This window comes from Martes martes, assembly GCF_963455335.1.
Source record: "Martes martes genome assembly, chromosome: 1".
Classification (NCBI taxonomy): Eukaryota; Metazoa; Chordata; class Mammalia; order Carnivora; family Mustelidae; genus Martes; species Martes martes.
The window spans coordinates 58,244,635-58,260,397 of record NC_137888.1 but is presented as its reverse complement, the minus strand read 5'-3'; the positions used below and the strand labels follow the sequence as shown (position 1 = coordinate 58,260,397).

At 35.9% G+C, this 15,763-nt stretch overlaps 1 protein-coding gene across 1 annotated transcript in view; it reads left to right on the top strand.

The window, feature by feature from the left end:
* SLC9C1 (solute carrier family 9 member C1) overlaps positions 1–15,763 on the top strand; it is a gene marked incomplete at both ends in the record, with an annotated part of 74,360 nt that overhangs the window by 41,448 nt on the left and 17,149 nt on the right. Inside the window, 4 exons of the mRNA XM_080826807.1 lie at positions 670–789; positions 11,030–11,225; positions 12,404–12,589; positions 14,409–14,558. Coding sequence (XP_080682933.1) covers positions 670–789; positions 11,030–11,225; positions 12,404–12,589; positions 14,409–14,558 — 652 coding nt within the window. The remainder of the gene's footprint in view (positions 1–669; positions 790–11,029; positions 11,226–12,403; positions 12,590–14,408; positions 14,559–15,763) is intronic.

Here is a 15,763-nt window from a genome sequence, read left to right as displayed (position 1 = left end):
AACCAAGGTATTTCGCTAAACAAGACCAAATCATAGCACATAGATATGAGCTACCTTGATAGAAAAGTCAGCAGAAACCTAAAGACAGTGGGATATGTGCTACCAAACTGTCTTTGGAGTTTTAGGACCACTGACTTCTCCAAGTAATCATTAACTCTTTACTCACCACTTGTATTTTCTCCATTAATTCCCCTAACTACCTGTCCAGAAGTTGAAATCAATCAAAGAGGTAAGAGGATGTATGAGTTGGGTTGGATGCCTCAAATATACTTTCTTATTTAATTATCCCCAACTGGCGTGGATACTTTCATGTCTATTTTGTAGAGCAAACACTCTAATGAGGTAATTTGTTCACCACCTCACCAGATACTGGGGGCTCCATCATGAGAACTGGATCTATTTGAATCACGTTATTCTTTTCCTCCCTGAAACTTGACCTCTCTCTTTTAAACCATGTGTCTCTCTTTAACGAGTGAGCCCCAGAATCTAAATTCATAATTATATATCTACTTGTATCTACAAATTTTGACTTGGACCTATGCTCATGAAAGTGTCCTCTTTCTAGTTATCAATGGACAAAATCATCTTCTTGCTTTCTGACATTACTGCATTAAACCTAGTCCCCAAATTTTAAAGCAGGTTTAGTGATTACTTCTTTTTTTTCCCCAGATATATGAGTCCTGAGACAATAAAGAATTATTCTGAAAGCAAAAAACTTCTTGCCTTTATTAGAAAAGTATTGCTCAATTGGGTGTATAACACTAAAAAGGAAAAAGGGATCCCATCAAGGTAAGCGATTTTGAACCTTACTAGAACTCTTATTATACTGACCTTAAATTCCCTTTCTACTTTTTAAATTTATATCCTGGGAGCTCCTGGATGGCTCAGTTGATAAAGCATTTGACTCTAGATCTCAGGGTTGTATGTTGAAGTCCCACAGAAAATTTAAGAAACAAATTCATATCCTGAATATATTGGAAAATATTTGAGGTGGTTTATAATTAAATTACTTATATACATACAAAAAGTTACTTGAAGAAAAAAAGATAGTATAATAACTTTTCTCTTATTATTGAAGTAAATTTCATATAACAAGATTAACCATTTTTAAGTTATCATTCCATGTTATTTAGTACATTCACAATGTTGGGCAAGCATCATCTCTGTCAAAATCCAAAACATTTTTATTGCCTCCAATATTAATCCAGCACTCATTAAGCAGTCACTCCCTATTCCCCCTGCCCCCTCCCCCAGCTCCTGCATCGCACTAGTCTGCTTTGTCTCTATGAATTTACATGTCTGGAATGTTTCATATAACTATATATGGGTATATATTTATATAACTAGAATCATCCAACACATAGTCTTTTGTTTCTGGCTCCTTTCACTCCCCATAATGTTTTCATCTACATGGTAGAATGTATCAGTAACATAAGTTTCATCCACTTTGTAGCATGTATCAAGACTTTATTCCTTCTTATGGCTGAATAATAGTTCATTGTACAGGTACATCATATGTTGTTTACCCATTCATCAGCTGATGGACATTTGGGTTGTTTTCACCTTTTGGCTACTGAGAACAGTGCTGTTAAGAACATTGATGTAAAAGTATTTGAATACCTGCTTTCCACTTTTTGGGTATGCACGAAAGAGTGAAATTGTTGAATCATAAGATAATTTTATGTTTAACTTATCCCAAGGAACCACCAAATTGTTTTCTATGGGTGTTAGATAATTTTGAAATCAGGAAATATAAATTTATCAAATTTCTTTTTCAAGATTGGTGTAACAATGTGGGTAATTCCATATAAATGTAATTCCATATAAATTTTAGGATTTGTTTAATTTTGCAAAAAAATAATCCCATTGAGTCTTTCATGGGGAGTACATTGAATCTGCAGTATTGTCATCCTAATAATATTAAGCTTTCCAATTCATGAACATGAGGTGACTTTTCCTTTACTTAGATCTTCTTTTATTTCTTTCAGGAATGTCTTGTAGTTCTTAGCATACAAGTCTTTGATTAAAGTTAATCCTATTTTTTTCTTTCTTTTTAAGATTTTTATTTATTTATTTGACAGAGAGATAGAGAACACAGGTAGACAGAGCAGCAAGCAGAGGGAGAGGGAGAAGCAGGCTCTCCCCTGAGCAGGGAGCCTGATGCAGGGCTCAATCCCAGGACCCTGAGTGGAAGGCAGTTGCTTAACCAACTGAGCCACACAGGAACCACTTTTTTTGCCTTTTTGATGCTATTATAAATGAAACTGTTTTCTTGATTTCATTTTAAGATTGTTCATTCCTAGTGTATGATTTCTGTATATTGAATTTGTATTCTGTAAAGCTTTGCTGAATTCATTGATTAGCTCTCTTGTTTTTTGTGAATTTGCTAGGATTCTCTCTGTAGAAAATCATGTCATCTATGAATAGAGATAATTCTACTTGCTTCTTTCCAATTTGGTTGCCTATGGTTTCTTTTCTTAGATTCAAGAGGAGGAAATATAGACTGTTCTTCTCAATAAAAGTATCAAAGATTATGTAGCATCTTTAATCTACCACACTCAATAAATACAAGAAAGATACTGTCATATTATAAGGTTTTTTAAAGCCTTCAATACTGACTAAAGCTACAACTTTTTAAGTAATTCTTTTTGTTGATGCAACTTAATGAAAGGGAGATTTTAAAAACTCCCCATAAGCTATCTCTGAATATCACTCATCTCAAAGTGAGTAGTGCAGATTCTGGTGCCATATGGCTTGGTTTAGAATTTCAGTCTCTGTCATTTATTATCTGAATGAGCGTTTCAGTCCTCAGTATCTGAGATATATATATATATATATATATATATATACACACACACACACACACACACACACACACATACACACACACACACATATATGACCTGTGGCAAAGTAACTGATACATAATGGGCACCAAAATATGCGAGTTGGGTTCTCCTCTGTTTCCTCATGGAACTGTGGGAAAGACTACATGAATAGTATGTGTAGAAGCACCTAGGCCAGGGACTAGCACTGGGTAAGCACTTAACAAATGTGAGCATTTATTACTAAGTGCCACATTCCAATAATATAAGTATTACTGAAATGTTGAAATTAAGAAGTGACAGAATCACAAACAGGAACAAGTCCAGTCATCAAAAGAAACTGAATAGGAAAACACACATAATTCTTAAAATTAAAAATACAACTTAAATTATTCATAACTAAATAAGTCAATAATAGTATATCTATTTTGAGGGAATACAGCTAGAGCTACAGAAAGAAGAATAAATACCTAGCATTAATAGGGTTTCCATATCAGGGTCAGGGGTCTGAAAGAAAAAGATCAGGAGCCTAAGATCTAAAGTGGTAACACTTGGGTGGATAAATCTGAAGATCCTGAACCCTCACATTTCCCATGAATACTGTAGCCTGGAAGAAGGCAGCCACCTCTTTCTTGCTAGAGGATAATAGCCTCCTATCACCTTCAGATGCTACAAAGACATCACAAGATAAATCTTGTCTTTGTTTCAAGGTTATTCTCCACCACCTCTCACTGTTTCCAGGGTAATTACCCATATCAGATCTCAAGACAGCTAAAGGAGGAAATGCAGTGCTTTCTTTAGGAGACTACAATTTATTTACTGAGGGATTTACAGGGCCTGAGTAATATAAGCAAATACTGGTAGACATCTAATGGAATGGATCTTGAGGGTACTGGACAAGAGGGTTACAACATAAGGCCAGATTAGGGAGAATTTATTGGCATGATGGTCTTATCCATGATTCGAGGTTCAACATTCTGTTAAGGACACTTGGAACCAGTACAGTTAATCTCTTGGGATTGTTCTTTGAAGCTTGACCAGGGCAAAAACCTACAATAAGTGAAGTACAGATGATAAAAACTGGAATATTTACCAAAATTATTATAAGAGAATGAAGGACCCATCACTTTGCCCCCCTGGGAAGGACCACAGGATGTTTACTTTCACAAGGCAACACTGAGAAACTCGGTGATGGATGCTCTCAGCAAGAACATGGTTGACAGTAGTTGAGGTTGCCATGGAACTAGTCTTACTAGTATCAAAAGGATTTGGGAATGGCAGAAGACTGGTGGCAGCACTCAAATGTCAAAAGCAAGGTGGGCATACTTTATTTTGTGAACAGCAAACCTGGAATAGCAGTCAGGGTACCTTGGCCTGGGTATGGGTAACAAATAATTTGTGTCAAATGACACTGTAGACAAATAGTTAACTACATTTTATTTGACTTTTCTAAAAATAGAGAACTGGTCAGCAAAGGGATGAGGTCAACTACTGCAAAGGAAGATCGTGATTCCCCACCCTTTCCTTATATCTAAGTCAGTTCTCAGAACCAGAGCCCTTGGGAAAGGTCTACAACAACGCCACAAACACATAGGATAAATATTCCCTCAATCTTTTCTCAGATGGACCTTTAGTCACTTTACTAAAAAAGTTACTTTTAAGTGGGGAAAAAAGAGAATACTGAGACGTTTAAAAAGACTTTGGGGGGAATATAAATAAGCAAACAAACAAACAAAAGACCGAAGGCTTGAAATGCTATCACAGTTCTCAAATTAGAGAGGAAGCTTTTAGGCTAAGTCTCTGACCAATCTGCTTCCTAATAATCCACCAAGTCCACTGTGTGGTTATTTCTCTAAATCTCCAAGTGTATATATGGGATGGATATAGTCAGTGTGTAGCTGAACATTCACATTGTCTTGCTAACCTATAGAATAAATAGTATTATGGCAGGAAGGTCCAAGTGACCATGCGGAACCCTGGCCAAAATAGTCATAAGAGGTAATATAGTATTCCAAGCGTAAGGAAATTAACACCAACCTTAAAGATTTAAAGGAATTGAGAGTAATCCCCACAATATCCCTTTTAATTCATCTATCTGGCATAAACAAGTCAAATTCTAGTCACCTATAAATTGAAGCAAAAGGTAACATCAACTTTATCCATTCATCTGTTGAAGGGCATCTTGGCTCTTTCCACATTTTGGCTATTGTGGACACTGCTGCTAGGAACATTGAGGTGCATATGGCCCTTCTTTTCACTACATCTGCGTCTTTGGGGTAAAAACCATGGAACACTACATCAAATATCCAGTGGAAAAAAGACAGTCTCTTCAATAAATGGTGCTGGGAAAACTGGACAGCTATATGTAGAAGAATGAAACTTGACCATTCTCTTACACCGTACACAAAGATAAACTCAAAATGGATAAAAGACCTCAACGTGAGACAGGAATCCATCAGAATCCTCGAGGAGAACATAGGGAGTAACCTCTTTGATATCAGCCACAGCAACTTCTTTCAAGATATGTCTCCAAAGGCAAAGGAAACAAAGGCAAATATGAACTTTTGGGACTTCATCAAGATCAAAAGCTTCTGCATAGCAAAAGAAACAGTCATCAAAACAAAGAGGCAACCCACAGAATGGGAGAAGATATTTGCAAATGACAGTACAGATAAAAGGTTGATATCCAAGATCTATAAAGAACTCCTCAAACTCAATACACACAAAACAGATAATCATATTAAAAAAATGGGCAGAAGATATGAACAGACACTTCTCCAATGAAGACATACAAATGGCTACCAGACACATGAAAAAATGTTCATCATCACTAGCCATCAGGGAGATTCAAATCAAAACCACATTGAGATACCACCTTACACCAGTTAGAATGGCCAAAATTAGCAAGACAGGAAACAACGTGTGTTGGAGAGGATGTGGAGAAAGGGGAACCCTCTTACACTGTTGGTGGGAATGCAAGCTGGTGCAGCCACTTTGGAGAACAGTGTGGAGATTCCTCAGGAAATTAAAAATAGAGCTTCCCTATGACCCTGCAATTGCACTGCTGGGTATTTACCCCAAAGATACAGATGTAGTGAAAAGAAGGGCCATCTGTACCCCAATGTTTATAGCAGCAATGGCCACGGTCGCCAAACTGTGGAAAGAACCAAGATGCCCTTCAACGGATGAATGGATAAGGAAGATGTGGTCCATATACACTATGGAGTATTATGCCTCCATCAGAAAGGACGAATACCCAACTTTTGTAGCAACATGGACAGGACTGGAAGAGATTATGCTGAGTGAAATAAGTCAAACAGAGAAAGTCAAGTATCATATGGTTTCACTTATTGGTGGAGCATAACAAATAATATAGAGGACAAGGGTAGAGGGAGAGGAGAAGGGAGTTGAGGGAAAGTGGAAGGGGAGGTGAACCATGAGAGACTATGGACTCTGAAAAACAACCCGAGGGTTTTGAAGGGGCGGGGTGGGAGGGTGGGGGAACCAGGTGGTGGGTATTAGGGAGGGCACAGATTGCATGGAGCACTGGGTGTGGTGAAAAAACAATGAATACTGTTACGCTGAAAATAAATAAAAAAATTTAATTAAAAAAATAAAGAAAAAAAAAACTAATGGTGTACTGTATGGTGACTAACATAATACAATTTTTAAAAAATCAAAAAAAAAAGAAACCTATAAATAAATAAATAAATAAGTAAGTAAATAAATGTCTGGTAGGAAAGAAAAAGGTAACATCAAGTGCAATGCTGTGCCAGATATGACTTTATTGCTGAAAGAAATCAGGAAAAGCAGTCTGTATTCTAGTTTAAGATAGTGACATAGGAGGCTCCTGAACTTAACTCCTTCCATCAACATACCAAATCCACAGCCACATATGGACCACTTCCCTCTCAAAAAAAGCCAGAAAGTAGCTGAGTGATTCTTACACATCAGGCTAATGAGAAAATACCTACATTGAAACATGTAGTAAAGGCTGAGACACACTCTCAGCATAAAACTAACCCTCTGGCATTGAGGCATGCGGTCATAAGGGAACTCATGGTTCCCAGCTTCTCCATGAGAAGTAAAGGGTTTGGACCCAACATCTAGTGCCCCAACTTTTGAGACTTCCACTTAAGAGATAGGTCCCCAAAACATCTGCTCTGAGAGATAACTGGGCTTATGTCCACAAGATCCAAAAGACTAGAATAGACAATGAAACAGTTCTTAATGAGTTTGCAAGGACACTGTCTCCCGGAAATGAACTTGTGCAAGAGTTTGGCACCCTGGCTTTTGTGGTTGCCATCCAGAGGACATCCCCCTATCAGTAACAGAAAAACATATGAAAATATAAATCTCACTGGTAAAGATAAATATCTGATAAAATTCAGGCCACTCTAATATTGTAACAATGGTGGACAAATCGCGTAAAAATCTAGCATAAAGGTTAAAAGTCAAAAGTATTTTAAAAAAACAAATATAGCTACAATAATGGATGCACAAGACAAAAAGGGGTAAATATAAATTATGACTGTCAACAAACTGGGTAAAGAAGTGGTATACATCAACAAAGGCCATAGTTGACAATCACACAGCTAACATCATATTCAACAGTGAAAAGCTGAAGGCTGAAAGCTTTTTCTCTAAGATCAGGAGCAAGATAAGGAGGCCCACTCTCATCATTTTTATTAAACTTAGTATTGGAAGTCCTAGCCAGAGTAATTAAGCAAGAAAAAAGTCATCCAAATCAGAAAGAAATGAGTAAAACTGACATCTTTTGCAGAAAACCCTAAGAACTCCACACACACACACACACACACACACACACACACACAAATGTTAGAACTAATAAACAAATTCAGTAAAGTTACAGCATACAAAATCAATATATAAATATCAGTAGCATTTCTATACACTAATAACAAAAAGGAATTAAGAAAATCCCATTTATAACTGTATCAAAATGAACAAAATACCTAGGAATAAATTTAACCAAGGAGGCAAAAGACCTATACACTGATTACTATAAGACATTGATGAAAGAAATTAAAGAAGATACAAATAAATGGAAAGATATCTTATGCTCATGAATTGGAAGAATTAATCTTGTTAAGATGGCCATACTACTCAAAACAATCTATAGATTCAATGTAATCCTTACCAAAATTCCAATTAACATTTTTTACAAAAGTTTTAAAAAATCCTAATGCTTGTATGGAATCAGAAAAGATCCTAAATCGCCAAGACAATCTTGAGGAAAAAAAAAAAAAAAACTGGAGGTATCACAATTCTTGATTTTAAACTATATTAAAAAGCGGTAGGGTTAGGACGCCTGGGTGGCTCAGTTGGTTAAGCCGCTGCCTTCGGCTGGGGTCATGATCCCAGGGTCCTGGGATCCAGTCCCACATCGGGCTCCTTGCTCAGCAGGGAGCCTGCTTCTCTCGCTGCCTCTGCCTGCCTCTCTGCCTGCTTGTGTGTACTCTCTCTCTGACAAATAAATAAATAAAACCTTAAAAAAAAAAAAAAGCTGTAGGGATGCCTGGGTGGCTCAGTTGGTTAAGCCACTGTCTTCGGCTCAGGTCATGATCCCAGCGTCCTGGGATCGAGTCCCACGTCAGGCTCCTTGCTTGGCAGGGAGTCTGCTTCTCCCTCTGCATCTGCCTGCTGCTCTGTCTGACTGTGCTCGCTCGCTCTCTTTCTCTCTCTGACAAATAAATAAATAAAATCTTCTAAAAATAAATAAATAAATAATTTAAAAAATTTTTTTAAAAGCTGTAATAAACAAATAGTATGGTATTGGCGTAAAAACAGACACATAGATCAATAGGACAGAATAGAGAGCCCAGGAATAAACTCATGAGTATATAATCAATTAATTTATGACAAAGGAGCTAATGATATACAGTGGGTAAAGGAGAGTCTCTTCAGTAAATGATGTTGAGAAAACTGGACAGCCACATGCAAAATAATGAAACTAGACCACTATCTTACATTATAAACAAAAATCAATTTGAAATGGAGTAAAGTAAGACCTGAAACCTGAAAACTCACAGAAGAAAATATGGGAGATAAACTCCATGATAGCATTCTTGCGATTCCATATTGAGTGAAATCATATGGCATTTCTCTTTCTCTGACTGACTTATTTTGCTTAGCATAATACACTTTAGCTCCATCCATGTCATTGCAAATGTCAAGATTTCATTCTTTTTGATGGCTGAGTAATATTCCATGATTTCCATGATTGTGTGTGTGTGTGGATACACACATGTACCACATCTTCTTTATCAGCTAATGGACATTTGGGCTCATTTCATAGTTTGGCTACTGTTGATAATGGTGTTATAAACATTGGGGTGGATATGTCCATTCAAATCTCTATTTTTGTATCTTTTGGGCAAGTATCTAGTAGTGTAATTGCTGGATGATAGGGTAGTTCTATTTTTAGCTTTCTGAGGAAACTCCTTACCGTTTTCCAGAGTGGCTACACCAGTTTGCATTTCCATCAACAGTGCAGGAGGGTTCTCCTTTCTCCAAATCCTGCATCCTTCCCAATATCTATTGTTTCCTGATTTGTATTTCCCTGACGATGAGTGATGTTAAGCATCTTTTCATATGTCTGTTAGCCATCTGATACCTTCTTTGAAAAAATATCTTTTCATATCTTCTGCCCATTTCTTTTTTTTTAATGTGTATGTGATCACTTTTTTTTACTTAATTTTATTTTTTCAGTGTTCCAAGATTCATTGTTTATGCACCACATCCAGTGCTCCATGCAGTATGTGCCCTCCTTAATACCCACTACCAGGCCCACTCATCCTCCCACACCTCTCCCCTCCAAAACCCTCAGTTTGTTTCTCAGAGTCCACAGTTTCTCATGCTTCACCTCCCCCTCCAATTTACCCAATTTACTTTTCCTTTCCTTCTCCTCAGGTCCTCCGTGTTATTCCTTATGCTCCATAAGTAAGTGAAACCATATGATAATTGACTCTCTCTGCTTGACTTATTTCACTGATCATAATCTCCTCCAGTTCTGTCCACATTGATACAGAAGTTGGATATTCTGCCCATTTCTTAACTGGATTATTAATTTTGGGGGTGTTGAGTTTGATAAGATCTTTATAGATTTTGGATTTTAACCCTTCAACAGATATGTCATTTGCAAATGGCATATCTCCCATTCTGTAGGCTGCCTTTTAGTTTTATTGACTGTTTCCTTTGCTGTGCAGAATTTTTATCATGATGAAGTACCAATAGTTCATTTTTGCTTTTGTTCCCTTGCCTCCAGAGATGTGTCTGCAGCCCAGGTCACAGAGGTTGCTGCTTATGTTCTCCTCTAGGATTTTGATGGTTTCCTGTTTCACATTTAGGAGTTCCATTGATTTGATTTAATATTTGATTTAAATATTTTGATAAATAAATTTTGATAAAATGTGGATTCATACTGTTTCATTACCACACATCCTGGGACTTTTTTTTTTTTTTTTACAGATTTTATGCCTCAACAAGGAAAGATGCTTATGATACATTGTTAAGAAAAAGAAAAAAAGTTTAGAATGATATGTATGATAAAATTTTTGTGTTTACAGATAATGATTACATAAGAAAAAAGATTGGACTAATATTCAAACTGTTAATAGTAATCATGTCTGGCAGGTGGAAGGAATTCCCTTTGTTTATTATTATTTTTTAATATTTCTAATTTGAATTATTCCCATCTCGTGACCAAAGTATTTCTATTAAAACTAAAAATGGATGATGGGGCACCTAGGTGGCTCAGTGGGTTAAGCCTCTGCCTTCAGCTCAGGTCATGATCTCAGGGTCCTGGGATCGAGCCCCGCATCGGGCTCTCTGCTCAGCGGGGGGCCTGCTGCCTCCTCTCTCTCTGTCTGCCTCTCTGCCTACTTGTGATCTCTGTCTGTCAAATAAATAAATAAAATCTTTTAAAAAAAAAAACTAAAAATGGATGAGATTTGAGGAAGATGGGGGAAAGAAGAGGGGAAACAAGCCTCAAGACATCTAGCAGAGGAGGAAATTAAAAGGACAATATCTGAAGGGAGATGCCAGAAAGTGTTAGGTAGCAATTGCACCTACCCAGAACTAAGCTGGGCTGTGTACTATAGATGATTAGAACAGAACTGAACATATAATGAAAGTCATTCAGTGCAATTATTTTACTAGATAAAACTCTTTTTTTTTTGTAGACATTGCATTCTTCGTTTATTCCATAAAATTGTATTTATGGATGAATTTGAGTATATTGGATATCTTGTGATACTAATGAATATGTTTCCTATTATAATTTCTTGGATACCTAACTTAAGTGATATCTATGACCAGGAATTAAGATACTCTAACTACTCTTTTCTTGCATTTTATATCGTGGAGTCCCTATTTAAGGTAATCCAAAATTGTGGTGTGTGTGTATCTGTGTATGTGTGAATATGTTATATGTCTCACAGAGAGAATCTGTAACTTCATTTTCCAACACTAACTACACACAATTTTCTAAAAGAGTGTATGAAATTCTTTCTCACTTCCCAAACTTTAATTTTTAAAGGAAAATTTTTAAGGCAACTCAGTAGAAAACATCCATACTTTAAGGACTGATTTTGTATTTGTAAACATAAATTTTAAAATGGTGTGTGTCAAAGGGAGTTTCAAAGGTATTGACAGTGTTCATAAATTTAGCAGGATAGTGTTCATTTCAATTTTTTTAATACTAGATAGAGATAGGTAGAGTGATAGATATCCCTTCATGCCTGAAAAGCATTCATGATTTGATTTTTAAATCTAATATAAAGGTAGTTGTAAAATGAAGAAAGGTACCCCAACAAACTGATAATAGTATTGTGTTATATAGACCAAAAAGTGAAGACTGAGAATATGAGTATATAACATGACGGACAAAAACAAAGGAAAAGCTAGAAGCAATACCATTGCATGCACAAGGGACATAACTCCCAGTGACTGGAGCTTGGGATGGATTGGTCAGCATGGATATTAGAGAGATGGTAGATTTGTGTGGAGGGTATGGAAAACGAGACATGGACATAAAGAATAAAGAGCTTGATAGGCCATGCTATCTCTTTCACTTCCCTGGCATCATCTACCATTTATAGTCTAATAACTTCCAAATTCACATTCCCAGCTCAGATCTTACCAAGAACCTCTGATCATATAGACAACTGATGACTGGATCTCTCCAACAAAATGCTATACAAACATCTCAAACAGCACATTCTAAAAAATTTATCTTCTCTAAACCTACTTTTCTCTCAGAATTCCACTGAAAACCCGATTTCCCAGACTAGCATCCACAATCATCTTTAATACGTCCCACTCTCTTAGCTATGCTTTAATATTTCAACCGTTTGAATTTTAAATTAATATGCTTCCTTACTAGTATTTCAGACAAGTAATCTTAAGGTAGATCAGAAAAGAATCTAACTAGCGATGTTTCAGTTATTGTGGAAAACATTACAGTAAAAGCAAAAACAAGATAATGTATTTTTTTTTAATCAACAGATGGCTGCAATGAGGAAAAACAAGATAATGTATTTTTTTTTAATCAACAGATGGCTGCAATGAGAAAAGAATATTTTTTACAGGCCTGGAACCTGTTCGAGTCAGCAATTACATTAGTTGGCATCATAGACATAATTCTTATTGAGACAAATTCTATTACTTATACTCTTGATTTTATTCTAACAGTAATCTTTATAAAAATTGTGAGATTTCTTCGCCTACTACGTATTTTGAAGGTAAAGAACTATTAAATCATTCCATTTCAAATTTCTACTGACTGCTTCATGAAATATGGACGAAGATCAGTTTACTAGTTTTATGATTTCCACGTTTTATTGAGATGATGTTTATGTTTTAAATTTTATAACCCTTCCACAAATTAAATTTTATAACATATTATTTTATGAATATCCAAATTGTATTTGCAATTTATTTAGTACATGAAAGTATAGAAATACTCAGTATAGCTTTTTCTTTGAATAGAGAGCACATAAAAAATTCCATAGTAATGTAAGTATAAATTAACCCCAAAGTAATATTTATTTTTATAGATACCTGATATAAAACCTGGAAATCAACAAAATAACCATGCACACCATTCATAGTGACAAAGCAAATAGTATAAATTCATACATATTAAGAACCCCAAAATTATGCATTTAATATTTCATAAATTCATAGTAACATAAAATCACAGCATCAAAAATAACCTTATTTGTCTAATCATCTTCCTATAACAAGCATGATATTATTTATTGTCTATACAATTATTTCAATGACATGGGACTCACTCCATCATAAGGCATGTGAAGTATATATATGGAACAGGTATACATCCCCTCTCTCTCACTGGCTCACTCTATTCATGTAAAAACAAGACACATGCACATTTAAGCACTGTGAGAGGTACAAACCTAAATGAGACACGGTTCATCTAGAGATAAAACAGATTAGAATCTGTACATTTAGAGCTTTCTTACATATGCTTAAAAAATACTTTTGCTAAGGTCTAAAAGGAAGCAACTAGTAGCTTTTCCCATTTTAGTATTAAATAAGACTGCAAGTAATGCTAGTGTGCAATTTGACCTAAGGAAGACAAGCCAAGTGTATTCCAGGGACTAGTTAATTCTTTCTGATTGGAGGATATACGGGGTCTACCAAATATTTTAAGTGAAGAAACTAGTAAACCACCTAGAAAATTTTGTTTAGGTATTCAGGAAATTCTGAACCCTTAACTTATATCAAATGGTAGGCCCTGGAACTTGAAGACAAATTAGATACACTCTAGAGAACTTGTGGAAGGAAAATGACTGTGTCATCTAGATGTTCCAATGTTACATTGTAAGGTAAGTGCAAAACAGAGTATGTACAAAAATGGCTAGCGAGCTTTTTTAAAAAGATGTCTTTTATTAGGTGATGCTTAAACTGAATCTTGAAGGATGAGCATAAATTAGTGCTTTGAGGATTAATGGCAGTTGGTCGGAGGGGAGAGTATGAAGATTATGGAGCATAGACGGGAAAACACGGGAAACAGCCAACTCTGGGGAAGTTAAAGGACTGCAGAGTGGTAACAGATAATCTGGAAAGTTAAACCTCAGCAAAGAAACAATGAGAAATTAATGGTGGGGTCAAACAAGAAGTATAGTTGTGGTGGGTTCTAACTTCCAAATAAACCTTCTGGTAAGAAGGTTAGTAGAAGATTTCACAGGTAAAAGTGGCAGTACTTTATGCACATTTATGACAAGCCCAGAAGATTAATTGCATTGTTTTCCAAGAATTTAAACCAGTTGGAAGTACTATTCAATGCTCTATCGGGGACATAAGTAAAGAGTAAATTCATAACTTCACATAGGTGTCCAGCATTATTAATTATAGGGAAATCTCTCTGGTCATGAAGTTATAAAATTACCATGAATAAAATAACCTTGACAGGTTACTATAGTTACTGTTGAAAACATGTTATTTCTTAATATTATCTACTTTAGTTAAACTAATCAATATATAACTAACTAAATGTGTACAATTTATAGTAAATAGTAGTTCCATTTTTTCCAGCTCATAACCCCAAAGTTGCTGCAAATAATAGATCAAAAGATGAGTCACCAGCTGTCTTTGAAATATGCTATACTAAAAGGATATGTCCAAGGTGAAGAAGATATAATGACTATAATTGATCAGATTTCAAGTTCTAAGCAGGTTAAACAGGTGAGAAAAGCTTTCATTAGTAAGGTAAGGGTTTATTCCTCCAATCTCTCAGTTGCCCCCACCCATTATGTCCTCTGTCTATATATGTAGATGTGGTCTTTGACACAATTTGCTAAGTAATTTCTGTAAAAACTCAAACTAGTCTACATATGTATTATTCAGAAGCTGAATTGTCTGTTACTGAATTGTCTGTGCCACAGTAGCAAATCACGAGGCTTTTGCAAGCCACCTTTTGGGGCACATGAAACGTATGTGCAGTGGTCATCAGCTCCCTCCTGATGCAAATTCCAGGATCTGTCAACAACAGGTGCACTAAATAGGAAATATTGGAAGATGAGACATAATGGTAGTGTTAAGCAAAGGGAGACTCCTCATAATTCCCGAAGGCTCCCTTCCTCTCTCCCTGCTTGATTTTCCTACAGTAAAAGAAGCAAATAATGGGGATCTGCTAAATGGAAAAACTAAGAATAGCTCATCTAGAAGGAAACTTTGTCTAATTTCTTCATTACACAGAGAAAGAGCAAAAAAAAAAAGCCAAGAGAGATTGAATGATTATGCTCAGTCACATGGCTAGTAAACAGCATAGAGAATTCTAGGGCCTAAGTTCTGGATTTTCACATTTTTGACTGAGGTGGTTGTTCTCACAAGTTTGTCAACTATGTGAAATACTTACCTTTCAAGGCAATGTGGAACATATGAATGTCAAGTAATATACCCAAAGCTCTATAGTTGAGAAAAATTGAACATGTGTTATGTAGTAGAACACAAAAAGCAGTATCTTTCCTTTCTTCACCACCTGTAATTTTAAAACTCTTTTCCTAAATTTTGTTACCTGTTCTTACCTGGAAACAGATATTTAGCACTGGAATTTGAGGATACACAGTAGGAAAAACAAGAGGAACTGAATCTCTGAAATGTCCAGCTTTAGTGCTTATTTTTGTTCTAACAATGTTCGGCCAAACCTTCTACCTAATTTAAGATTGAAAGCTTTCCCTGTGGCCCCAAAGTAGAAGAGGAAAGCATCAACTGTGCTTGTGTTTTTCAGGATCAATAGTACCCTAAAGCAGGTTACTTTAAGGAAAAAGAAAAAAATATGACTTGCCTTTGGGGTTCTCAAAATCAACCTGGTAATGCCACTTTTTATTCTCTTCACCAACTTGCTGGAGAAACATAAAATTTATTGCACAAAATTGAATTCTAATCCC